Source organism: Amphiprion ocellaris, chromosome 23, assembly GCF_022539595.1.
Source record: "Amphiprion ocellaris isolate individual 3 ecotype Okinawa chromosome 23, ASM2253959v1, whole genome shotgun sequence".
Lineage (NCBI taxonomy): Eukaryota > Metazoa > Chordata > Actinopteri > Pomacentridae > Amphiprion > Amphiprion ocellaris.
In genome coordinates, this window is record NC_072788.1 from 23825010 (window position 1) to 23851328 (window position 26319).

The 26319-nt window shown below is 39.0% G+C and overlaps 1 protein-coding gene across 2 annotated transcripts; it reads left to right on the plus strand.

Annotated features, from left to right (window-relative positions):
* Window positions 1–654: 654 nt before the first annotated feature.
* Window positions 655–24398, plus strand: supt16h (SPT16 homolog, facilitates chromatin remodeling subunit). 2 transcript variants are annotated; one of them, XM_055007722.1, is made up of 24 exons: window positions 655–1039; window positions 3816–3908; window positions 4289–4459; window positions 5243–5395; window positions 5473–5619; window positions 7321–7472; window positions 8749–8921; window positions 9910–10000; window positions 10088–10161; window positions 10269–10381; window positions 11100–11165; window positions 12031–12129; window positions 12537–12652; window positions 12731–12884; window positions 14998–15125; window positions 15269–15531; window positions 16957–17075; window positions 18672–18910; window positions 19005–19080; window positions 20358–20527; window positions 20639–20767; window positions 21388–21521; window positions 21742–21816; window positions 23524–24398. In XM_055007722.1, exons 1-24 carry the CDS (start codon window positions 974–976, stop codon window positions 23619–23621), a joined length of 3099 nt encoding a protein of 1032 aa, XP_054863697.1. In that variant the 5' UTR covers window positions 655–973; the 3' UTR covers window positions 23622–24398. The 2 variants fall into 2 exon arrangements, with proteins under 2 accessions (XP_054863697.1, XP_023119592.1); XM_023263824.3 differs by having other exon boundaries at window positions 656–1039; window positions 20639–20768; window positions 21395–21521.
* Window positions 24399–26319: the final 1921 nt, after the last annotated feature.

Genomic DNA, 26319 nt, shown 5'->3' on the forward strand with positions numbered 1-26319 from the left:
TTAAAAAAATAAAAATAAAATCATCTTTATACCCGCAAATTTGCATTATGAACATAGAATAAATTATTTGCAAAAAACAAGTGCAATTTACTACTTTCTAAGATCCCAAATTTTAGAAAATGTTTAAAAATCTATTTGCCTGCAAATTTGCATTTATGAACACAGTATTACTAGTTAAAAAAGGTGTAATTTGTTATTTTTTTTAATTAACATAAATATCCGTTAGTGTCTCTCTTAGAAAAAAAATGACAGTTTTCACTTAAAAACTCCCAAGAAAAAAAGGAAAACTGTATAGAACCGTAGCCTCGGTTTGTATCGCGAGATTTACGTCAGGCCTAGCGTTTGATGACGATGGCGGGAACCCCACCATGGCGGGAAAAAGCAGCGTGGTCAACACCAGACAGGCGGCGCTGTTGTTCAACGCAGGGAAACAAATCACATTAAAAAATGCGCCACAAAACAGCAAATAAAATCAAAAAGTGACAACGAAGGAGGGGGCTAATCCAATATGCGTTGAAATATGTGTTTGTTTTTGTTTAGTTAAAATAAAGCGGGAAGTTGCGGTTTTGAATAATGTTGATTATTATAAAAGCTGAATACTCGGAGGGGGAGGGAGGGAAAAGAAGCCAGGAGAAGAGAAGGAGGGGGGCGAGGACTTAATTATAACAGATTGTTGTGTGTGTGTGTGGCGGAAAAAAATTAAAAGCGGAGAAATTATATTTGATTTTAATAATTAGCGATGTTTTTATTTTTCTGTTTTTTTAATCAGGCGAATGCAAATCGATGCTAATGTTTTGTTTTTACACGAGGCCTGCGTGGTGAATTAGTGAAGGAAGCAGCAGCATCGTAGCGGTGTTTGGATCCCAGCAGGCGTGGAAAGAGAAGTGCGTTGTTGTTGGTCGACGCTGATCACCACCATCCGGCCTGAAGAGGAGCGGAGCCGGGAGCTGGAGTTAGCAGCAGAGGAGTCGCCATGGCGGTAAACCTGGACAAGGAAGCGTACTACCGCCGGATCAAGAGGCTGTACAGCAACTGGAAGGTAAAAACGGGTGGAAGTGGAGCCTGTGTGGGGAGCCGTGGGGGTGTTTTAGCGGCTTGTTGTAGAGAAAGTGACCCGCCGCTACTGTTTGCTGCTGCTGGGGGATGCCAGGCGCTACGTTAGCCGCGTTTTTCTGCCGACTGTTCAGCTGCCCGTCGCTCCGGTGGAACCTCCAGAACCGGGCTGATGTCCGCTCGGATTTAAGGACTTTATTTTACCCCCAAAACTCCTCCACAACACACGGGCTCCTTCGGGCTCCCGTGTCTGCTAGCTGCCTCATGTTAGCTCCCCATTCACCACGCTAGCTAGCCTGCTAGCTCAGCCTGCTAGCCCGCTAGCCGAACCGCTGAGCGTGAAAAGAGTCCAGCGTGGGCTAATTTGACAAATAAGTGTCGACAAAGCGCCCGCGGGGAGTCGATAAGTCACTCAGGTGTGCTTGACACCTGGCTAACTGCAAACGTGTTCACGGTCGGTCCCGGTTTTGCGGCGTCGCTACATGCTAATGCTAACTGGCTAATTAGCAGGAGAATAACGACAGCATCCTGGCAGCGCGTGCAGGATGCCCGCAGCTTCTGGAAAGTACTTTAAACAAAGTACTCCGTTACTTCATGTCACATTAAAGCTACTTTTCTGGGTATTTTCATAACTTTTAACAGCACGAGCGACTTTAAGTTGAAGCCCAGTCGCTCATAGAAACGTCTCAGGTGTAATAATCAGAGTTTAAAGTGTTTTTAACGTCTTTTAAAACAGCTTCAGGAGACTTAAATCCACTCATATTCATCCAGATGTTCCAGCATCTGGTGCTGAAGCTGCTTGTGAAGCCTGCGAGTGTTGCAAGTCAACTTTAAGTGATGCTAACACAGCTAGCTTCCAGCTTTCACACATCACTGCCATCAGGTGTAGTTCAACTCTTTGTCTGCCAGAAGTTGTCTTTACTCTGGAATAAAAATTTTTATTCCACGTAGAGCAAAAATTCATGATTGTGGCTCAGTAGTTTATACAAAAAATACATGTTTAAGGCCCAGTGCAATGTCCAAATGACATTAGCTGGAAATGGTTTGCTTATTTGCTCATAATATTATTATTTTTATGATAATAAATCAGTTTTTGGGGTGATAAACAGTCAAAGGATAATTTTAAAACATATTTTCAATTAGAAAAAAAACAAAAGCTCAGATCTGGACTCATATTTGCAAGATTCATCAAACTGATCGTGATATTTATGGTTTAAATGTTTTGTTTTTTGGTTTAGGAAAGTAGTTTTACCTGGTAGAAGTTGCTGGTTTTGACACTTCATGTTTAGAAAAAAATTTTTTCATATGAGAAAAACAAAAAAAGAAGAAATTCCTTTTACCTTTCAATAAATATAAGCACACATCATACACTGGTTAGTTCTTTTAAATTTTGGGTTGTTTTTTTTAATCTAACTGATAGAAAATTTCCACATTTAGGCTGTAGGATTTACTGTTTCTGCATCAAAATCAGACTTTATTTTATGATTTATTATTTGTCTTTTACCTGTAAAGTCTTTGGCCTGAAAAGTGCAAAACAAATAAAATTTATTATTATTATAGCCTGCATTATAAAACATTTTGTTACTTAAAATGTGCTGAAAAATATATAGTTTTTCTGGCTGTTGACATTAATTTTATTTGTAGAGATGATTTTAAAGAAACGGTGTCTGAAGTGCAGTCAAGATTTTCTGATGTATTGCCCCCCAAAAAAAGCAAAAAGCATAAATGATTTTAATTTTCCCGTCTTCTTGTGCAGTGACACTCTGCTCCCAGCGGTCCGGCCACGTTTTTCAAAAAAACCTCTGCCATTAATATGTTAAAAAGAAGAAAAAAAACAACAAACCGGGGATTTTGGGTGTAAAATGTCTCATTTGCAGATTCAAACATAGTATTACAGAAAAGTAGTGACACAAAACACTAGTTAAGAGTGACTTAACTACTAGAAACAGACATTCTCTGTCCACATTATGAGATTAAAGTTGACATGAAATGACTTCTGTGTGGTTTCTGTGGATTTTAAATGAAAATGTGATTCACTGAGCCAATATTTGTCTTTTTGAGTTAAATTCATCCCGTTATCGATTCAGATAAAAAAATAAATGTACTTTTTTTTTGCTTCATTGTTTTTGACCTTTCAAGTTAAAATCATTGAACAGGAAGTAAAAATTTGACTGAATTTGACTTAATTTTGCCTCATAATTTTTAGTCAAAACTTATAAAATCTGAAAGCTATTAATTTAAACATTGTGTTGTGTAATTTTTTGGGGGTCATTTATTCTCCATAAAAGCATGTTATGTAAGTCATGATTTGTATTTAAATATTTTGACCTACGGTAGTTTTTTATTTACACCGAGATGACATTATTGCTTCATTGTAAATCATCATCTGGAGAAGTTTTATAGTGATTTCAGTTTAATCTGTTAACTCTCCTCGATGTGTTTAAACAAAAATAGATTAAAAAATGAACTAAAGCAGTAATGTGGTAGAAAATAGTCATCTTTCTGCCTGCAAATTTGCATTTCGGAACATAAAAGCAACTGTGAAAAAGTGTAATTTACTATTTTCTAGGATCCCACATTTTTAGAAATTAATATGTTTATTTGTATCCCTGATTGAAAAAATCACACATTTATTTCCTAAAAAGTCCCTTCAAAAAAAAAAGAATAAACTGTCAGGAATGCTCCCCTCCATAGAAACATCTGACACTACTATCTATTTTTCATGCTGCTCAGCTGCATTTTGTTTGTTTTTTTTATTCCAGAAAGGAGAAGATGAGTTCGGTAAAGTGGACGCCATTGTGGTGTCTGTGGGAGTGGATGAGGAAATCGTTTATGCCAAATCCACAGCGATACAGGTGAGAGTTTAACAGCCACAGGAGGATAAAGACCAATAACTTCACTGGAGTTTGTTTTTCAAGTCTTATCACGACATTATGAAGTAAATATTTTGCTTGAGCCTTTAGGAAGTTGGTTTTCCTTTAAATCTGAGTTTTGTTAGTTTAAATATCGTCTCAATAGTTTCCGTTTAATTCTACGTCTCATTTTCAATCTTTAATGCAAAAAATACTGAACTGAAATTTGAAAACATGTCAAAAATCACAATTATTTCCCCCCGAATGTAATCTCACAGCCGCAGTGTTTTTCTAAAATAGTTTTTCCTAACATTATTCAGCCGTACTCGGGGTTTTAAAGGCAGATGATTCACTTCCTGTGTCTCATCTTCGTTCCTCCTCAGACCTGGCTCTTCGGCTACGAGCTGACTGACACCATCATGGTCTTCTGCGACACCAAGATCTTTTTCCTCGCCAGCAAGAAGAAGGTGGATTTCCTGAAGCAGGTGGCTGTGACCAAAGGCAACGAGAACGCCAACGGAGTCCCGCCCATCACTCTGCTCACCAGGGAAAAGGTACAACTGGATGGTTTAAAGATGTGATTTCCTCATGAGTACTCTGCTGTGTGTTAGCAAAGCATAAAACATAGTTGGTTTCTTTGCATAAATTAATATAAATATTGTTAAACACACTAGCAGAGGGTTATTTTTCCCTTCAAAAACAGTTCAGCACCATGAATCGGTGCGTCTGCAGCTTTCTTGATTCAATTTTCTCATCAAAAAAATGTCCTTTTAAGTGTTTTTAAAAGAACAAAATATTGTTTCTTGGCCTTCCTAGGCAGTAATGCTAGTTATAAAAAAATAATATAATATAATAATATTTTATTCTTCCTAGAGGGGTAATTGCTCCCATTCGAAGCCTTAGAAATGTATAAAGTACAAAATATAGCGATGAAAAAAGATGAAAAAATAAGAAGAAAAATGTCCTAAAAATATCCAAATAAATAGAAAAATATGTCCTAAAAGTGTAATAAATAAATAGAAACATATGTCCTAAAAATATAAACACGAGTAGAAAAATGTTTCCCGAAGATATTTTAAAAAATAATTCTAAAAATGTCCTGAAAATATCAAATTAAATAAAAAAGTGTCCTAAAAATGTAAACATAAGTAGAAAAATGTCCTAAAAATGTAATAAATAAGTCGAAAAATATTTCCTAAAAATAGCAAAATAAATTGAAAAATATGTCCTACAAATATAAATATGAGTAGAAATACTTGTCCAGAAGAAAAATGTAATGTTAGTGTAAGACTCTCCGATTCTTGGAAAAACCTGACTCTTCTCGTGGTGTTTTTCAGAACGAAAGCAACAAGGCCAACTTTGACAAGATGATCGAGGCGATAAGAGGCAGCAAAGAGGGAAAGACGGTGGGAGTCTTCAGCAAGGACAAGTTCCCCGGAGAGTACATGAAGAGCTGGAACGACACCATCACCGCCGAGGGGCTGGAGAAGGTGAGATCAGAGTCCAGGGTTTAACGGTGCCTTCAGGGCCTCTGAGCTGGATGTAACGGAGTCGCACTCTCCTGCAGGTGGACATCAGCGCCGTGGTGGCGTACACGATGGCGGTGAAGGAGGACGGAGAGCTCAGCCTGATGAAGAAGGCGGCGGCCATCACCAGCGAGGTCTACTCAAAGTTCTTCAAGGAGCGAGTCATGGAGATCGTCGACGCAGACGAGGTGAGGACAGGAAACACTCGTCTGAGATGTTCGTGAAGCCGTTTTTCTTTCACTACTTCTATAAACAAACTCATAAAATATAAAGAGATCACATGAGAAGTTGAAAACTGACAGAAAATTTATTAGTGAAATATGACAACAATACAAGCAACAGAGAATAAAGAGACGTTTTCTTGTTCCTGTGATGATGTGTGAATTCAGAATTAACAGTACTTCATCTGCGTATTTTAATCACATCTTCCAACTTGATTTGAATAAAATAGCCATTTAATTTGAATGTTTTCTCCTCTATCAGCCAATCAGTCAGAATTTATTTATACAGCACATTACGAAAAACAAAAATACAACACAAAGTGCTGTAGAAAAGTAAGAAATGCTTTAAAACTGTATTCCCAACAGTCAAGTTATCAATAAAACACTGGAATTTAAGAACTTAGGAAACACCAGGTGAGATAAAATAAGCTGGATAAGTAAATAAAACACCATAAAATATTTATTATTAAAACTGAGATAGAGCTACAGACGGAAATAAAAGTCAAAAATGTTAAAAACAGAATAAAAATGCTAAAAACAAATTAATGAACTGCACGTTACATAGACGAAACACAAGCAGAAGTCAATAAATAAAATTAATTCTGAGACTCTTTTAAAAATATCAACACTGCTGCCCTGAAAATGTTGCCTCAACGTATGTTTTTGTTCTGAGTTTAGGTTCAATTAGAAAACCAAACGACCTGATGGCTCATCAGCTAAAACCGAGACCATTAAGAGCTTTATAAACTAATAGAAGGATCTTAAAATCTCTTCTAAAGTTCTTCTGTTCTTAGTTAGAACTCGTGCTGCAGGGTTTTGCTCGAGTTGTAGAGGAAGTATCGTCGTCTTATGGAAACCAGATAGGAGATTATTACAGTAGTCAATAATAAAAACATCTATTCGATGTGCCTTACAAAAATAAAAAATGCAACAAAACCTGATTCCCAAGAGTCAAGCTTTCAATAAAGGGCTCTAAAACACTGGAATTGAAGGACTGAGGAAACTCCAGGTGAGATAAACTTTAATAAAATAAGCTAAATAAATATATCTATTATTAAAATAGAGATAGAGACAGAAAATGAAGGTCAAAAATGTTAAAAACAATAAAAATGATAAAACACAAAGTAATAAACTGCACATTAAATCCACTAAAACATGTAAAAAGGTGAAAAAAACATGTCGATAAAATTAGTTCTAGGAAGAGGAGTAAATAAATAGAATGTCAAATCAATGAAAAGACTTATGAAAATGAGTTTACATGTAAAAATATTAAAACTCTCTGCTGTTCCAGAGATGTTTAGGTTTAATTAGATCCATTAGGAACTTTACAAACTAATAAAAGAATCTTAAAATCTGTTGTAAAGCTCTCCTGGTCTTAGTTAGAACTCAGAGTTTTGAAGAAGTTGTAGAAGATGTGTGTGTATGTATATATATATATATATATATATATATATATATATATATATATATATATATATATATATATATATATATATATATATATATATACATATATATAAAAATAAAAAAAAAGTCGTCTTATGGAGAGCAGATAGATTATTACAGTCGTCAATAATAAAAGCATCTATTAGTGTCTCTGTGGTAGTTTCATGGTGGTGTAGCTGTACTTCATCCTGCTCCTCGTTAACCTCTCTTTGTCACCAACAGAAAGTGCGTCACAGCAAGCTGGCGGAGTCGGTGGAGAAGGCCATCGAGGAGAAGAAGTACCTGGGCGGTGCAGATCCATCCACGGTGGAGATGTGTTACCCTCCCATCATCCAGAGCGGGGGCAACTACAGCCTCAAGTTCAGCGTCGTCAGGTAGCTACCCTCCAGAAAAACTCACGCTTTGGATCTGGTGGAAAAAACTACTTTTTATTCGTGTCCTTAACCAGTTTATGTTTGATAATATGGAAATTTAACAATACAAATGCTGCCACTGTGAAGTATTTAGTGTATTTTATTCAATTAAATGCATTAATGTAGCACAGATTCACAACATTCATCATCTCACAGCGCTTAGCATAGTAAATACAGACCGTAGGAATCTTAAACAAAGAACAGAAAACCCAACAATCCCTTTAGTTTCCCTATGAACGATGGTGGGAAGGAACAAAAAAAGCCCTGAAATGGGGAAGTGGAATAAACTCCGACAGAACCAGGCTCAGGGAAGGTGGCCATCTGCCTTGACTGGTTGGGTGAGGTTGTCAGTTATTCAAATAGCGAAATGTTTTTGCGCTAAATCTTCCTGCCAGTTTGCCTTAAATAATAAATCCGATGTTGTGTCCATGAACACGTAAAGTTCAGGTACAGTCTAAGGTATAGTTCCACATTTTGGTAAATGTGCACAAAAATAGCTGCAGTTAGCATAGCTTAGCATAAAGACTGATAACCACTGATGTGGATTTATCAGCTTGTTGTTGTATTTTAATTACGACGTGGGGTAAACCAACACAGTGTCAAGAGTTAATGAACTTTAGAAGTGCCTTAAGGCACTTTTCCATTAGCACTGACTCGACTCTGCTTAGGTTGTTTTCCATTACCATTGAGTACCAACTCATCGTGGGTGGAGACGCTAACTCTGTGGGTGGGCCATCCACGGACTTGGCGTTGATGGCTAACTAGCTAGCTTATTGTCTGCATACAGGAGACAATGACGTTACTTTCAAAATATACTTGTTTGTTTAAAGTGAGCTTACCACCAATGGGATATGTAACGTAAAAGTTTCTTGAAGTCACAAAGCACTCATTGGTACCTGGTACCAGGTACTAGTCCTAATGAAAAACCTCACAAACCGAGAAGAGTCGAGCTGAGTAAGTGCTAATGGAAAAGTGCCATTAGATTTTGTTGTTTGAAAGACTTGCAAATTGTTCTTTTTTTTTTTTTTTTAGTGTTTAATGTGAGCCGAGTCATACATATTTGGTGCACAACTCTGTCTGCATATTTTGAATGTTAAACTTCTTCTGAATTGTTTTTTTTTTTATAAAATGAATGAACTGAAAGCTTCATCAGGTACCAAAGACCATGACTCTCTTTAATATTTGGGTTTATGCTCTGACCACATTGAATGATAAAACTGTTCCCTGTTCACACCAGCGATAAGAACCACATGCACTTCGGTGCCATAACGTGTGCCATGGGGATCCGCTACAAGTCGTACTGCTCCAACCTGGTTCGCACCCTCATGGTGGATCCTCCTCAGGAGATGCAGGACAACTACAACTTCCTGCTGCAGGTGGAAGAGGAGCTGCTGAAGGAGCTGAAGCACGGTGAGTTCAGGAACATGTTGGGGGGTGTAGGAGCTTTAGGAAGATGTTAGCAGTTAAATAAATTCTGACTGATCTTGATTTAGGTGATAATCCTTAGCATTTTTGTATGTACAGTCCTGTGAAAAGGTATTTGCCCCCCCACCGAAATCTTCTATTTTTTGCATATTTCTCACACAAACTAATATTTGTATGTATTGAATATTAGACAGAGAAAATCCACAAACCTGTATCACCCTGTGAAAAAGTAATTGCCCTCCTGAACCTAATAACTGCTTTGGCAGCAACAACTGCAGTTAAATGTTTGTTTGACCAGTGAGGTCTGCAGATCTTTAGATGTTCCTCTGGATTCTATGTGACCTCCTGGATTAGATGTTGATGCTCTTGGAGAAATGTTGGTGGTTGGTCCACTCCTGGGAAGGTTCTCCACTGTTCCATGTTTCTCCATTTGTGGATAATGTCTCTCACTGTGGTTCTCTGGAGTCCCAGAGCCTCAGCAATGGCTTTGGAACCCTCCAGACTGATGAATGTCAATGACTTTGTTCCTCATCTGTTCTTGAATCTCTTCAGAACGTGGTGGCATCATGTGCTGCTTTTTCAGAGCCTTTAGCTACTTCACAATGAAGACAGGTTCTATCTAGTGATGTTTAGGTTCAACAAGCCTGGCAGTAATCATATGTGAGTGTGGATGGAGAAACTGAACCCAACTGATGAATGAATTTGGTTATTTGGTAGATTGGTAGCTAAGGGGGCAATTACTTTTTCACATAGGGCAAGATGGCCTGGAAAGTCTTTTTCTTTCAAGACATGACATCACCATTTAAAAACTGTGTTTTGTGTTTTCTTGAATTATCTTTGTCTTATATTAAAATTAGTTTGATCTGGAACAGTTAAGTGTGACAAATATGCAAAAATAGAAGATTTCTACTAGGGGAAATGCTTTCTCCAAAAGGAGGAATGTTGACTATATTTGTGTTTGTTTCCTTCTCAGGTGTTAAGATCTGTGACGCCTACAGCACAGTTCTGGAGTATGTGAAGAAAGAGAAGTCAGACCTTGTGGCGAAGCTCACCAAAAACCTTGGGTAAAAGCCCTCAGATGCCTTTTTATTCTTCAGTAAACTCAGTCACTTTCCAGCACTCAGATCTTTACTTTTCTTCGGTCTTTGCAGCTTTGCGATGGGAATTGAGTTCAGAGAAGGCTCCTTGGTTCTGAATGCTAAAAACCAGTACAAATTGAAAAAAGGTGAGGATCTTCTCAGTTTATTTATGACTTGACGTCACAGTTATTTTTTTGCTTGAGTTTGTTGTATCATAACTTCTAAATAAGCATCAATGGTGTGTCTCCACCAGGTATGGTGTTGAGCATCAGTTTGGGTTTTGCTGACCTTGTAAACAAAGACGCCAAGAAAGACGAGCAGAAGAAGTACGCCTTGTTTATCGGCGACACAATACAGATCAATGAGGTAAGACGGTCATTTATAGAACTGAAATGTCTGCGTTTAGTTCTGTCAGTTAAAATGCCACAAGTCAACTAGAACAACATTTCAAAAGGCTACACTATTCAGAGAAAAAAGCGGCAAATCTTCACATTTGAGAGACAGAAACCAGAGAAAGTCAACCCCAGGCCTTGTTATCAGAGTAGTTTGAAGTATATTTCCTGCTGCAAAGCGACATAGGAGGCATTTTAATTCAACTTATGGGCTTCTGTAGAAAGGATTTCACAAATAAAGGCATGTTATTGGATCTATTTTGTACTTTTGAGGGCTTACTTTTGGATTTTAGAATCATCAAAATGACCCCAGAAAGAACAACAGCCGTCGGGTTTTTAAAGTTTTGATTAAAAATCTTGCAGAAAAATGAAATTTGCCGTGTTTTGCATTTAAGTAGTTTTCAGCTGATTATACCCAGCGTTTATTATGAGTGCAGCTTCACTGTGAGACCAGAGATCTTGTTAATTTCACCACAGGAGAGACATAAAATGAGTTGGAAAATAACTGCAAAAATCTAATACCAAGCATGAATGGGGCGGAATGATGACTTTAAATTACATGAACTTGAAATTGGAATGTATTTCTGACCCTGTCAACCTTAAACTGAGATGTTTTCTTTAAAAATGTCCAGAAAAGTCAGAAATATTTCCCCTAAACATGTTGTCAACAACCTGAAATCTCTCCCTAACAGGAAGAAACCGCCACGATACTCACACCGGTTAAGAAAAAGATAAAGAATGTGGGAATCTTCTTGAAGGTATGTGTCTTTGCTCATCATTTCAGCTTTTTTCTGAGGAATTAAACAAATAATGTCCTCCACCTTTTTTACATTGGACATGCATGTCTTAAATAGCAGCTGCCTTTTACTGGGACTATATTTGTTTATTCTCAAGGTAAATGATTTACACTAGTGTTTAAAAGTTTGGGGTCACTTAGAAATATCCTTATTTTTGAAGGAAAAACATTTTTTGTCAATGAAGATAACATTAAATAATCATAAATCCAGTCTAGACATTTTTATTGTGGTAAATGACTATTCTAGCTGGAAACAGCTGATTTTTAATGGAATATCTCCATAGAGGTACAGAGGAACATTTCCAGCAACCATCACTACTGTGTTCTAATGCTACATTGTGTTAGCTAATGGTGTTGAAAGGCTCATTGATGATTAGAAAACCCTTGTGCTGTTATGTTAGTACATGGATAAAAGTGTGAGTTTTCATGGAAAACATGAAATTGTCTGGGTAACCCCAAACTTTTGAATGGTAGTGTAGATATGCAGCTGTGTTTTTGTAGTGTATTTATGGGTTTATACACTTTATCCCATCAGATGTGACCTTTTTCTCGAATATTTCATGCATTGTTTATGCTGTTTTACATAAATAGCTCTGATGATCTGTTCCAGCAGCAACTTTTTAAAGACATAAACATATTTGGTGTTTTTTTTCAAGCATAACTATACTTGTACAAGTTATTTAAGTAACAATAATATTTTAATTATAAGTTTAACTGTCGGTAATAGTAAACTCACAGCACATTAATCATTTTTAATTGCATAAATCGGAGCTACTGCATTGTTACAGAGCTGCAAATTCACCAAAACACAATCTGTTATTTGTTAGAATGACGACGAGGAAGACGAAGAGGAGGACGGCGACGATGCCGAGGAGCTGCTGGGGAAAGGAGCTCGTAGCGCCGCCCTGCTGGCTGACAGAACCAGAGTAAGTGTTTCCATCTGTTGTTCAACCGCTGGATGGTGATTAGCTTTTTTTTTGTTTAGCCTCTTTGACAGAGCGTCAGTAACTAAGAGTGTGAATGTCTTTGTACTCTACCAGCTACTGGGAAAGGTAAGTATTCATCGTTTCTTCTCAAATCTCATCGGCTGAAGTGGTTTAGTCATTAAAAATCCCCTCGCTGATGGGACGAAAAGCTGTCATTTTAGTTTGAGTGACCCTTCTTTTTTTTACTACTTCTTTTGATGTGTTTTTGATTCTTTTCACCATCCAAAAGCTGTAACACACAAACACACGTCTGTTCTGCATGTATGTTGTCTTCCTCATCTTCCTTTTAAAAAGTTCTCCAGCGTTTCTCTGTGTGATCGCTCAGTTGTGTCTGTTGTCCAACGTAGAACGAGATGACGGCGGAGGAGAAGAGGCGGGCTCACCAGAAGGAGCTGGCCAACCACCTGAACGAGGAGGCCAAGCGCCGCCTGACGGAGCAGAAAGGAGAGCAGCAGATCCAGAAGTGAGTGTCGGAGGAGCGGTGGGAAGATTCACGGGTTTTAATTAAGCTTCTGCTCGTTAACTGATTATTTCCTCTCAGGGCCAGAAAATCTAACGTCTCCTACAAGAACGTGTCCCAGATGCCCAGAGAAAAGGACATCAGAGACATGAAGATCTTCATTGACAAGAAATACGAGACCGTCGTCATGCCGGTCTTCGGCATCGCCACGCCGTTCCACATCGCCACCATCAAGGTACGTCGAGGGAGGCAAAATTTCAGGGGTTTACTCAACCGATAGTCTGCCATATTAACAGCTTTTCGTCATTAAAATAAATAAAATATATGTCAAATGAGAGGTTTTGAAGCAGAGTGGTCTAACCTACAAAAAATGAGAGTTTTATATAATTTCTGTAATATTTTATGGTCTAGATTTTAGGGGCAGAGTGGTCTAACCCACAACCCAAATACAGCATTACAGTGAAATGTTAGACCATTCTCTGAACCCATTTTTTTCCCCAAAACTTCAGAAAGTGGGTCAGACCACTCTGCTTCCACACCCTTCATATATGCAAATATAGAAGGTTTCTGTAGGGGGCAGATACTTTTTCATGGCTCTGTATGTTGGGCTCTGGTGTCCTAGAAGAACCAGATAGTATAAAGTACGGCAAACGTCCATTATCAAAGCCCAGAATTAAACGCTGTGTGGATTCCTTTTGTTTCCTGGACCTGAATGGAATCTAAACAAATAGATAAAAAGCCAATAAAATGAGCATGTTGGTGTTTCAGGTTGAGGATAAAACAGACTGGGATCTTAGTGTGAACTGACAAGTGAGGGGGTTAGAAGCAGAGTGGTCTAACCCACAAAACATCCAAACTGAGTTTTATATAATTTCTGTAATATTTTAGGGTCTATATTTTAGTGTCAAAGTGGTCTAACCCGCCACCCAGATACAGCATTACAGTGGAATGTTGGACTATTCTGGAAAACACGAAACTTTGAACCCATTTTCCTCAAAAACTGCAGAAAGTGGGTCAGACCACTCTGCTTCCAGACCCTTCAAATGTTGGTAAAACTATCAAAAATCTGCCTCTTTTTTTGTTAAATATAGGTGAACAGATGAACAGCAGGTTGCGTGAGTTTTAAGTTTTAACAGCAAAAATAACCACATGATTAAAAAAAATAGATTTTTTTAAGGAAATATAAAGATGTGTTTTTTTCCCCTATAGCAGAGTGATAAGGTGCAGTCAGACCATTCTGCAAATCATGAAGGATTTATCTGTGTGAGGCTATTAATATTTAACATCCCTATTGTCCACCAATGCCTGCAGAGTTCTCTGTTTTTGAAGATAATGTGGTAGTAATCATTGAAATAAGTGAGTAAATGTTGGTGAAACTGTTAAACATCGGCTTTGTTCAGTTAAATATAGATGATCAAAATAATCTTCATAGTTGATCTATTGAGTAGATCAGCAGATCATCACTTTTAATGTTGTTAGAAGTTCGGAATCCGATTACTGCTGCTCCTTAATTTTAGTCGAGTGTTTCAGCTTGTGTTAGCGTTTGCAAAGTACTGCTTTAGCATTAGCATGAGCCTCAGGTGGCTAGCTAACCCGGACAACCTCCAGACACGTTTCACAACCTGATGCTAACAGCTTGACAGCAGTGAGGTGCGCTTGTTTTATGCCACCTTTAGAGGCAGTCAGCAAACACACCTGTAACTTTATTTCATTAGACAGTAATAGGCTCCACCTGGTGGCGTAACCAGGAACTACAGCTGAGAGTTTTTTTACCCCCATAGCAGAATGATAAGGTGCAGACAGACCATTCTAAACTGTCTGAATTATCTACTATTATCTACTTACACTACAGTTCAAAAATTTGGGTCACCCAGACAATTTCATGTTTTCCATGAAAACTCACACTTTTATCCATGTGCTAACATAACTGCACAAGGGTTTTCTAATCATCAATGAGCCTTTCAACACCATTAGCTAACACAATGTAGCATTAGAACACAGGAGTGATGGTTGCTGGAAATGTTCCTCTGTACCTCTATGGAGATATTCCATTAAAAATCAGCTGTTTCCAGCTAGAATAGTCATTTACCACATTAACAATGTCTAGACTGGATTTATTATTAATTAAATGTTATCTTCATTGAAAAAAAAATGCTTTTCTTTCAAAAATAAGGGCATTTCTAAGTGTGTGAGACTTTTAATATTTAAAATCCCTACTGTCCACCAACTGAATTAATGGCACCAGTTTATGAGGAACTCTTCTCTTTGTGTGTCTTTTTTTAATATTGACTGATTGCTTTTATTTTTTTGTTCTTGTTTCCTCTTTTTGCTTGTCTTGATGTCTTTAGAACATCAGTATGTCTGTAGAAGGAGACTACACCTACCTGAGGATCAACTTCTACGTCCCCGGCAGCTCCCTGGGACGACAGGAAGGAAACATCTTCCCCAACCCTGACGCCACATTTGTCAAAGAAATGTAAGTATTTCCAAACTTTTGGTGCCACTCATCAGTAATGTGCCGTACTGGATTGTTTTAAAGACGATAAACGACTGAAATCCACCGTTAAAGTAACCAAAAACCACTTCCGCCTCCTCAACCGCTCTTCATCCTTCCCTCAGCACGTACAGAGCGTCCAACCTGAAGGCTCCCGGCGACACGTCGGTGCCGTCCACCAACCTGCAGAACGCTTTCCGCATCATTAAAGAGGTCCAGAAGCGCTACAAGACGCGAGAGGCCGAGGAGAAGGAGAAGGAGGGCATCGTCAAGCAAGACTCGCTGGTCATCAACCTCAACCGCAGCAACCCCAAACTCAAAGACCTCTATATCAGACCCAACATCGCACAGAAGAGGATGCAGGGCTCGCTGGAGGCGCATACTAATGGTGAGGTGGAGATAAACGGGAGGCCAGAGGGCCAAACTACCAGGACAGACTAGAGTGTTAAAAGGGATGCTGAGTCAGAGTTTTTAGTGTCAGGAAGGTCTTTTAACCTGCTAGATCTCCATGGTAGCAGATGCTGTGGAGCTAGGTCTCCATGGTAACTGATGCTGTCATCCAGATTCTGTTCAGAGTTTCAGATTTGCATTGTCTGGAAGAAGCATCTCTCTTTTAAACAAATAATTTCCTGACAATTATTTATGAGAGATACAGATTCTCAGCTGAGGGAAAAAGTTTTTTCTGTACACCTGTTGATCTGTACGTTATTAAAATCACTGAATGAAGCCTTGTAGTTACAGTATCACACACTGTATGCATCATGTTGCCATGGAAACTTGACATATATTCAGCTGGTGATGCAGAAATCTTACAAATATGTTTGAACTGCTGGTACTGCAGCTGATCAAACACTGATTATTTATCAGTATTTATCACAGAGAATATTCAATCAGTGACATTAGTTCCACTTTCATTTGGCCACAAATTAACCTGATTTCCTTCATTATGAGACAAAGTCAGACCTAAATGCACTTCAATACAAAATAATGTATAAATATATGAAGTTTAAAGTTTAACAGCTCTAATGTGCAGCTGCATTGATCATCCATCCATCCATCCATTATCTATACACCGCTTAATCCTCACTAGGGTCGCGGGGGGGGCTGGAGCCTATCCCAGCTGACTCAGGTGAAGGCAGGGGACACCCTAGACAGGTCACCAGTCTGTCACAGGGCTACATACAGAGACAAACAATCACTCTCACATTCATACCTACGGGCAATTTAGAGTAATCAATTAACCTCAGCATATTTTTGGACTGTGGGAGGAAGCCGGAGTACCCGGAGAGAACCCACGCATGCACAGGGAGAACATGCAAACTCCATGCAGAAAGATCCCGGGAAAGCCGGGACGCGAACCAGGGACCTTCTTGCTGCAAGGCGAAAGTGCTAACCACTACGCCACTGTGCAGCCCTGCTGCATTGATCAGTAAAATAAATATATTAACGCACATTTAGCAGTTTTCTATCGGCATTCCTGCTGTAGCAGCTTTTTGCCATCATACTTTTTATGTTCATCATTGTTCTCCATTAAAACAACCTGTTGACTGAAGCAGCTGAACACCGTCTGTTCATTTAGTGCAGAAGAAGAGTTACAAGACGCGCTAAACGACTCGTTTTATGTGAACAGAGTTTGAAGCAGGAAGTCTGAGTTAACTAAGAAAGTTGATAACCACCTTCCTGATACCCGTTATCTCTGACTGAGGTTTTGTCAAGTCGACTCACACAAAGAAAGTCTGGATACGTTGAACTTGTGATGTCTAAACCTCGTCATTGTTTTTATGGGAAACTCGCGTCTTTTCTTCCTGCTCAGGTTTCCGTTTCACGTCGGTCCGCGGTGATAAAGTGGACATTCTTTACAACAACATCAAACACGCCATCTTCCAGCCATGTGACGGCGAGATGATCATCGTACTGCACTTCCATCTCAAGGTTCGTTTATTAAATCATCTATCTAATACAACAAAAAAAAGGTCACGCTTTGCTTTTTGCTGTCCAGCCCATCTTGCCTTATGTGAAAAAGTAATTGCCCCCTTACCTACCAATCTACCAAATGACCAAATTCATTCATCAGTTGGGTTCAGTTTCTCCATCCACACTCACATATGATTACTGCCAGGCTTGTTGAACCTAAACATCACTAAATAGAACCTGTCTTCATTGTGAAGTAGCTAAAGGCTTTGAAAAAGCAGCACATGATGCCACGTTCTAAAGAGATTCAAGAACAGATGATGAACAAAGTCATTGACATTCATCAGTCTGGAGGGTTCCAAAGCCATTGCTGAGGTTCTGGGACTCCAGAGAACCACAGTGAGAGACATTATCCACAAATGGAGAAACATGGAACAGTGGAGAACCTTCCCAGGAGTGGACCAGCCACCAACATTTCTCCAAGAACATCAACATCTAAGGAGGTCACAGAAGAACCCAGAGAAAGATCTAAAGATCTGCAGACCTCACTGGCCTCAGTTAAGGTCCATCTACATGTTTCCACAATAAGGAAGATTCTGGGACGAAATGGATCCATGGGAGAGTTGGAAGGATCAAACCACTACTGACCAAAAAGAACATAAAGGTTCATCTGGTTTTTACAAAAAAAAAAATTGAATGAACTCCAAGACTTTGGGATAACATCCCGTGGACTTTGAGTCAAAGGTAGAACTTTCTGGAAGAAATGGGTCCGTTCCATCTGGTGTGAAGCTAATACTGCATTCCACAAGAAGAACATGATACCAGCAGTGAAACATGGTGGTGGTAGTGTGATGGTTGGAGGACCTGGACAACTTGTCATCACTGATGGAGCCATGAATTCTGCTCTCTATCAGAAAATCCTCCTGGAGAGCGTCCACCATCAGTTCATGACCTAAAGCTCAACATTAATGGTTTATGCAGCAAGACAAAGACCCAAAGACCACAAGCAAGTCCACCTCTGAGTGGCTCAGAAAGAACTAAATGAAGGTTCTGGATCTAGCTGAGATTCTGTGACAAGACCTTAAAAGGACAGTTCATGATCTAAAACCATCTAATGTGACTGAATTCAAACTATTCTGCAGAGAAGAGTGGAGCAGAATTCCTCCATGGTGATGGAAAAGACTGATCACAAGTTGGAACAAATATTTAACTGCAGTTGTTGCTGCCAAATCAGTTATGAGGTCCGGCGAGGCAATTACTTTTTCACAGGGTGATACAGGTTTCTGGATTTTCTCTGTCTAATATTCAATAAATATAAATATTAGTTTGATCTTTGAGTGTGACAAATATGCAAAAATAGAAGACAAGAGGAAGGGGGCAAATACTTTTACTGCATCTGGATCCTCTTGTCTTCTATTTTGAGTAGGAAGTAAAGGGAAATAAAGAATTATTTGCTGATGGTTTACGTCTTTTTGAGTGGTAATAATAGGTTTTCTCTTCAAGAAATGCAAAATGTTGAACTCTTCCTTTAAATGAATCTTGTGAGTCCTAGTTAGTTTTAGGATGAAGTCTTTTTGAAACACTCGAGTAATTTCTGTGCTGATGTTCTCGCTCCAGAACGCCATCATGTTCGGTAAGAGGCGCCACACGGACGTCCAGTTCTACACGGAGGTCGGTGAGATCACCACCGACCTGGGCAAACACCAGCACATGCACGACCGAGACGACCTGTATGCCGAGCAGATGGAGCGCGAGATGAGGCACAAGCTCAAGTCGGCCTTCAAGAACTTCATCGAGAAGGTGGAGACGCTGACGAAGGAAGAGCTGGAGTTCGAGGTTCCCTTCAGAGACCTGGGGTGAGAAGATCCGGCCACGTGAATGTAAAATAAATAACAACTGAGATGGAGGGTGAGGAAACATCTGGACTCACCTCTGCATGTTTGTCTCCAGGTTCCAGGGCGCCCCCTACAGGAGTACCTGCCTGCTCCAACCCACATCCAGCTCCCTGGTCAACGTCACTGAATGGGTGAGTAAACACACTGAGCTCAGGAGGAACAGATCCTTGGACCACAAAACATTATCTGTAAATCACCTGAACTGGAAAGAGTAGCTCAGGGAATGTTGATTAAGTGAAGTTTTTTAAAAAAGAACACAATAAAGCATAAATGTAAAAAAAAATAAATAAATAAATAATTAACCGGTTAATTAATTAATCCACAGAATGTAGTTTTTAGAATTTATGTAATTTTTTTCAAAATCCTTCTAAGCGTTCTTCCACTTCTGTTTGATTCAAAGCATAATTTCTGACTTTTTTTTAATATTTATTTTTACTGCTCTTATGTGGGGTTTTTTTTGGTAAATTTTGTGTATTTTTATAAATAATTTTTGAAATATTTTTCAGACCTTTTTTTTTATGTTTTCTACTCTGCTTTTATTCAAAGCAGTTTGGACTTATTCCATGTTTTATTTTATAATTTCTTTGTAATTTTTCAGTATTTTTCAAATAATTGTCGGAAAATCATTGTCAGAATTTTTCGTTTTGTTTTGTGATTTATAAAAATAAAAAAGCAAACAAGTTGGTCTTAATTTTCATAAATGTTTTTTTCTTTTAAAGTTTTTTTTTTCTCCTGTTTAATTCAAAGCACAGTTTGAACTTTTCCATATTTTATTTTATAATTGTTTTTGGAAATGTTCAGTATTTTTTAAATAATTTTCAGAAAAATTTTTAATGTCAGTTTTTCTTTTACTTCCAGCTGATTCAAAGCACGTTTTTGGTTTTTGTTTTATTTTCTTTTTGCATTTTTTAAAAAAATATTTGGTCTTAACTTTCAGAAGTGTTTTTATCTTTTCAAGTTTTCTTTGAACTCTGTTTTATTCAAATTTTTATATTTTCATATTTTATTTTATTTTTTCTAAATTTTCTGTTTAGTTTTTTTTTTTTTTTTTTTTTTTTAAAACAATTTTTGAAATCTCTTTAATTGCCAGAATTTTTGTGGTATCTGCTTTTGTCTTGAAGTTTTCTTTTACTGCCGGCTGATTCAAAGCACAGTTCTGGCTTTTTGTCTTTCTTTTGTGATTTCTTTTAAAATAACTATTTGGTCTTAATTTTCATAAATGATTCTCTCTTAAAGTTTGCTTCTACTTCTGTTTTACTGGAAGCATTTTTGTAAACATTTTTTTTGAGATATAGTTTTCTTTGTCATTTTTCATATAAATTGACATTTTTCTTTTCATTTTTTCGTAAATGTTTTTGCCTTTCTCCTGGTGGTCTTTCTTTGTTAAAATTCTTTTTTCTATCCGTAGCCTCCGTTTGTCGTGACCCTGGACGAGGTGGAGTTGGTCCACTTTGAACGTGTGCAGTTTCACCTGAAGAACTTTGATGTGGTCATCGTCTACAAGGACTACAACAAGAAAGTGACCATGATCAACGCCGTGCCCGTCAACTCCCTCGACCCCATCAAGGAGTGGCTCAAGTGAGGCGGATTTAAAAGGAATTTAATGGAAAAGAAACAACATCTGATGGCTTTTTAATGTTAACGGGATGTTTTTCTTTTGTGAATGAACACATTTTGTGTCTTTCTCAGCTCATGTGACATCAAGTACACGGAGGGAGTCCAGTCTCTGAACTGGACTAAGATCATGAAGACCATTGTGGACGATCCGGAGGGCTTCTTTGAGCAGGGCGGCTGGTCTTTCCTGGACCCAGAGAGCGAGGTGTGTTGAGTACAACAGGCAAAAAACGGCGTCAGATTTTTAATACATTTCATAAACCAATCAAAAAATCTTGTGCTTCCCGGTTTCTCTCCTGATGTTTTTGCTAAAATGCCTTGTTTCCTTTCCTGAGATCCATTTCAATCATAATCATGTGGAACTGAACAGAATTTGTCCAAAATAACTCAGAAGTTGGTCAAAATTGTAAAAAATGTTCTAACATGATTCAGCCTGTACAAAGAGACCTGAATCTTGTCTAAAATTACTCATAAGTTAATCAAAATTAAAAAGAACTTTCTAACATTTCTCAAAACCTGCTCAAAAAGACCTGAAACGTGGACAGAATTACTCAAAAGTTAGTCAAAATGAAGAAGAACTTTTCTAACATGGCTCAAAACTTGTACAGATAGACACCTGAAACTTGGACAAAATGGCTCAAAAATTGTCGAACAGTAAAACTTGCTCTAAGCTGATCCAGAATGACTCTAAACTTGCTTTAATGACTTTGAACTTGACAACACCAAGCCCGACTAATTAAGAGCTCACAAATAATAATACTTTTGTAGTTTCTTTGTTTGTTTTGCTTTTGTACTTATATTTCTCTTGGCACTTCTCGTTTTTTGACTCAGGGAAGCGGCGCAGAGGAAGATTCGGAGTCGGAAATGGAGGATGAGACGTTCAACCCCTCTGCAGATGAAGAGGAGGAAGAAGAGGAAGACAGTGATGAGGATTACAGCTCGGAGACGGAGGACTCTGGTATGACTTTTAGTTTCATATTATCTGCATAGAGCTGCACTTCTGTTTCCGGCTTCCTCAAGTTTAAAGATTTATTGCTTTCCTTTATCATACATGAGTGTAAACTGAACATTTTGGATTCGAATTTCTAATTTTCTTGTTTTTGTGGAGCAACGAAGAAGAAAATAACTTTTTAAGCAAATGACGGGTATCTGAACGAGTATTTTCTTTGCACTCACAGATTACAGTGCATCACTGGGCAGCGAGGAGGAGAGCGGCAAAGACTGGGATGAGCTGGAGGAAGAAGCCAGAAAAGGTTCGTATCACATCAGATCGTCGACATGAGGAGGCTGAAAAGTTGCAGACGGAGAACATTTGTGTCTTAAAGTATTGCCCCCCCTACAGAAATCTGTTTCTGCAAATTTGTTGCACTGAAATGTTTCAGATCATCAAACTAATTTTAATATAAGACAAAGATAACCCAAGAAAACACAAAATGCAGTTTTAAAATGATGGTTTTATTTATTGAAGGCAAAATACTGTCTAGTCCATCTTGCCCTATGTGAAAAAGTAATTGCCCCCTTATCTACCCAATGGCCAAATTCATTCATCAGTTGGGTTCAGTTTCTCCATCCACACTCACATATGATTACTGCCAGGCTTGTTGAACCTAAACATCACTAAATAGAACCTGTCTTCATTGTGAAGTAGCTAAAGGCTCTGAAAAAGCAGCACATGATGCCACATTCTAAAGAGATTCAAGAACAGATGAGGAACAAAGTCATTGACATTCATCAGTCTGGAGGGTTCCAAAGCCATTGCTGAGACTCTGGGACTCCAGAGAACCACAGTGAGAGACATTATCCACAAATGGAGACACATGGAACAGTGGAGAAGCTTCCCAGGAGTGGACCAACCACCAACATTTCTCCAAGAGCATCAACATCTAATCCAGGAGGTCACAGAAGAACCCAGAGGAACATCTAAAGATCTGCAAACCTCACTGGCCTCAGTTAAGGTCCATCTGCATGATTCCACAATAAGGAAGACCCTGGAGGAAATGGATCCATGGGAGAGTTGGAAGCATCAAACCACTACTGACCAAAAAGAACATAAAGTATCATCTGGTATTTACAAAAAAACATCTGGATGAGCTCCAAGACTTTAGGATAACATCCTGTGGACTGACGAGTCAAAGGTGGAACTTTCTGGAAGACATGGGTCTGTTCCATCTGGTATGAAGCTAATACTGCATTCCACAAGAAGAACATGATACCAGCAGTGAAACATGGTGGTGGTAGTGTGATGGTTGGAGGACCTGGACGACTTGTCATCACTGATGGAGCCATGAATTCTGCTCTCTATCAGTAAATCCTCCTGGAGAACATCCACCATCAGTTCATGACCTAAAGCTCAACACTAATGGTTTATGCAGCAAGACAAAGACCCAAAGACCACAAGGAAGTCCACCTCTGAGTGGCTCAGAAAGAACTAAATGAAGGTTCTGGATCTAGCCAAGATTCTGTGACAAGACCTTAAAAGGACAGTTCATGATCTAAAACCATCTAATGTGACTGAATTCAAACTATTCTGCAGAGAAGAGCGGAGCAGAATTCCTCCATGGTGATGGAAAAGACTGATCACAATCTGGAACAAACATTTAACTGCAGCTGTTGCTGCCAAAGCAGTTATTAGTTTCAGGGGGGCAATTACTTTTTCACAGTGATACATGTTTGTGGGTTATCGCTGTCTAATATTCAATAAATATAAATATTAGTTTGGTGATCTGGAACATTCAAGTGTGAGAAATATGCAACAATAGAAGATTTTCATGTTCCTCATTGTTCTCCATTCAAACCTCGTTTATGTGAACTGAATCAGAAAAGAAAATTAAAAGCCACCTTCATGATTCTTGTTATCTCTGACTGAGGTTTTATTTTCTGTCGAGCCGATTCGCAAAAAGGAAATCTGGATGTGCTGGACTTAGTCCTCTGATGTACCACAACTTTGTTTTTCCCTCTAGCTGACAGAGAGAGCCACTATGAGGACGAGGACACCTCCAACAGGAAGAGGAAGGTCCGGCCATCAGCTCCGCCCAGCAAGAAGAAGCGACGGTCCTAAATCTCTGTCTCGTACACACTCATACTGCCAAACCTAGTCGACCCCAACCTCCCTCCTACCCTGACCGGCTCTTTCTGATGCTCACACACACACACACACACACACACACACACACACACACACCACCTGTACATAGACGTAGGATCTCCGTGTTGGTCGCTGAAGTGTCGCGTTGAGATGGTGGAAGAACCAGCAGGACAGTCAGACTTCATCCATTAGCTCCATTCCTTCCTGTCTCCACCTCCATCCATCCAGGCATCATCAGGGTTTCTTGTTTGTGTGTGTGTGTGTGTGCGTGCATGTGTGTTTAAATGGGTTTTTATTGCAATCATTGTTTATTTTCTGTTCAAAAACAAAAGAAGATGAGTTTCTTAATTAATGGATAATAAAAGAGAAGTCTTGACATATCCTCTGCCAAGTGATTTTTATATAAAAACGGAGAAACCGATGATTCCCCTCCATCCTCTCTCCTCTCCACCTTGTTTTCTTCAGTGTTTGTGGTAGTAAAATGGAACGTTTGTCTCTTTTTTTTCAGAGGGGTTGTGGGGGGCAGAATCACATTTTCAGATTATTCAGTTTTTTTTTAAAGGGGTTTGTAAACTGATGCATACATGCGCACACACACCTCCACACACACAACTACACACCATCTCCCTTGCACTTGTCCTCCTTTCTGTTGCCTCCCTTTTTTTTGTTCATTCTGAGTAGATATGATGTTGTACTGTTAATTCTGAAAATCCTGTTTTTGTTTTTGTAATAAAATTAAAAGGAACTGTAGTTTGTTTTCAGTGGCCTGTTTTGTTTTTGAACGGCTGGTGCTTCGGGGTGAAACATTACCAGGTTTAGTGTAGATTTAATCCGACCCTTTCCTTGAAGTTGAGCTTGAACCAGGTGCAAGACGCTGAACCCCAAGTTACCGTTGCTGGAATGTTTCGTTTCCCCTCATGCAACCAAAACCACACCGGGACATTACGTCAGAACTTTTTCTTAAGTCTTGTGGATTGTTCTGTCTCCCCTCAGCTCATTCAGTAGATGCTCGATCCATCAGCTTCTACTAACTGAGGAAGGCTGCTGCACTAACATCCGTCAATGTTGTGATAAACTATCTTCTGTTGCGCGTTTGTCACACTTAAATGTTCCAGATCATCAAACTGATATTTATATTTATTGAATATTAGACGGATATAATCCACACACCTGTATCACCCTGGAAAAAATAATTGCCGCCCTGAACTTAATAACTGGTTGATCTCTTGACAGCAACAACTACAGTTAAATGTTTGTTCCAGCTTGTGATCGGTCTTTTCATTTCCTCCAGATTCTTCCTTATTGTGGAATCATATAGATGGACCTCGATCCAAATATTTGAATCTCAAAATAAATATTCCGATACCACCATAACGACTGAATGTTCAGGTCCAGCCCTAATGCCAGACAGATTCTATTTGGTGATGTTTAGGTTCAACAAGCCTGGCAGTAATCATATGTGAGTGTGGATGGAGAAACTGAACCCAACTCCATCCATCCATCCATTTTCTTCCGCTTATTCGGGGTCGAGTCCCGGAGGCAGCAGGTGATTCCAGACATCCCTCCCCCCAGCAATGCTTTCCCACCCTTCTTGGGGGATCCTGAGGTGTTCCCAGGTCAGATAAGATACATAATCCCTCCAGTGAGTTCTGGCTCTGCCCTGGGGTCTCCTCCTAGGCGGACGTGCTCGGAAAACCTCCAAAGGAAGCTTCCCCAGAGGCGATCGAACTGGCTTTTTTCAACGTGAAGGAGCAGCAGCTCTACTCAGAGCTCCCTCTGGATGTCTGAGCTTCTCAGCCTATCTCTAAGAGCCCAGCAACCCTGCGGAGGAAGCTCATTTCAGCCGCTTGTACCCGTAATCTTGTTCTTTTGGTAAGTACCCAGTGCTCATGACCATAGGTGAGGGTTGGAAGGTAGATGGGCTGGTTTATCACCATGGCGGTTTGAAACAATGCCTGCATTACTGCTGACGCTGCACCAATCCGTCTGTCCATCTCACGCTCCACTCTCCCATCACTCATGAACAAGATTCCAAGATACTTAAACTCCCTTGCTTGGGGAAGCAACCCCTCTCCCCCCAACCTGAACCCAACTGACAAATGAATTTGATCATTTAGTAGATTGATAGCTAAGGGGGCAATTACTTTTTCATATTTGGACAAGATGGACTGGACAGTATTTTACCTTCAACAAATCATCTGAAAACTGTATTTTGTGTTTTCTTGGGTTATCTTTGTCTTGCTTTAAAATTAGCTTGATGATCTGAAACAATGAAGTGAGACAAAAATAGAAGATTTCTGTAGGGGGGCAAATACTTTTTCACAGCTCTGTAAATACCAACAGAACATTGTGTTGTAGTGAGATGATAAATGCTGTAAACTTCACCTCTGAGTGTTTTTAATGTGGCTCACGGTTGCTTAAGTGCACGTGAGGTTACAGTTCATACAGCTGAATATAAGGACACCACGTTTAATTTCTTTTTAAGGCAAAAACGGACCATTATGTAATTTAATTAATTTATTTAGTCCCATTAAAAATGATCATAAAGGTCTTGTTAGAGTTGGACTATGAACTAATGCTGTGTATTTGACAAAACGTTGAACTTCTGTGATGCAACTGCAATATTTTAATCAATATTACTCGATCAAACTCATGATCAATCTTCTCCCTT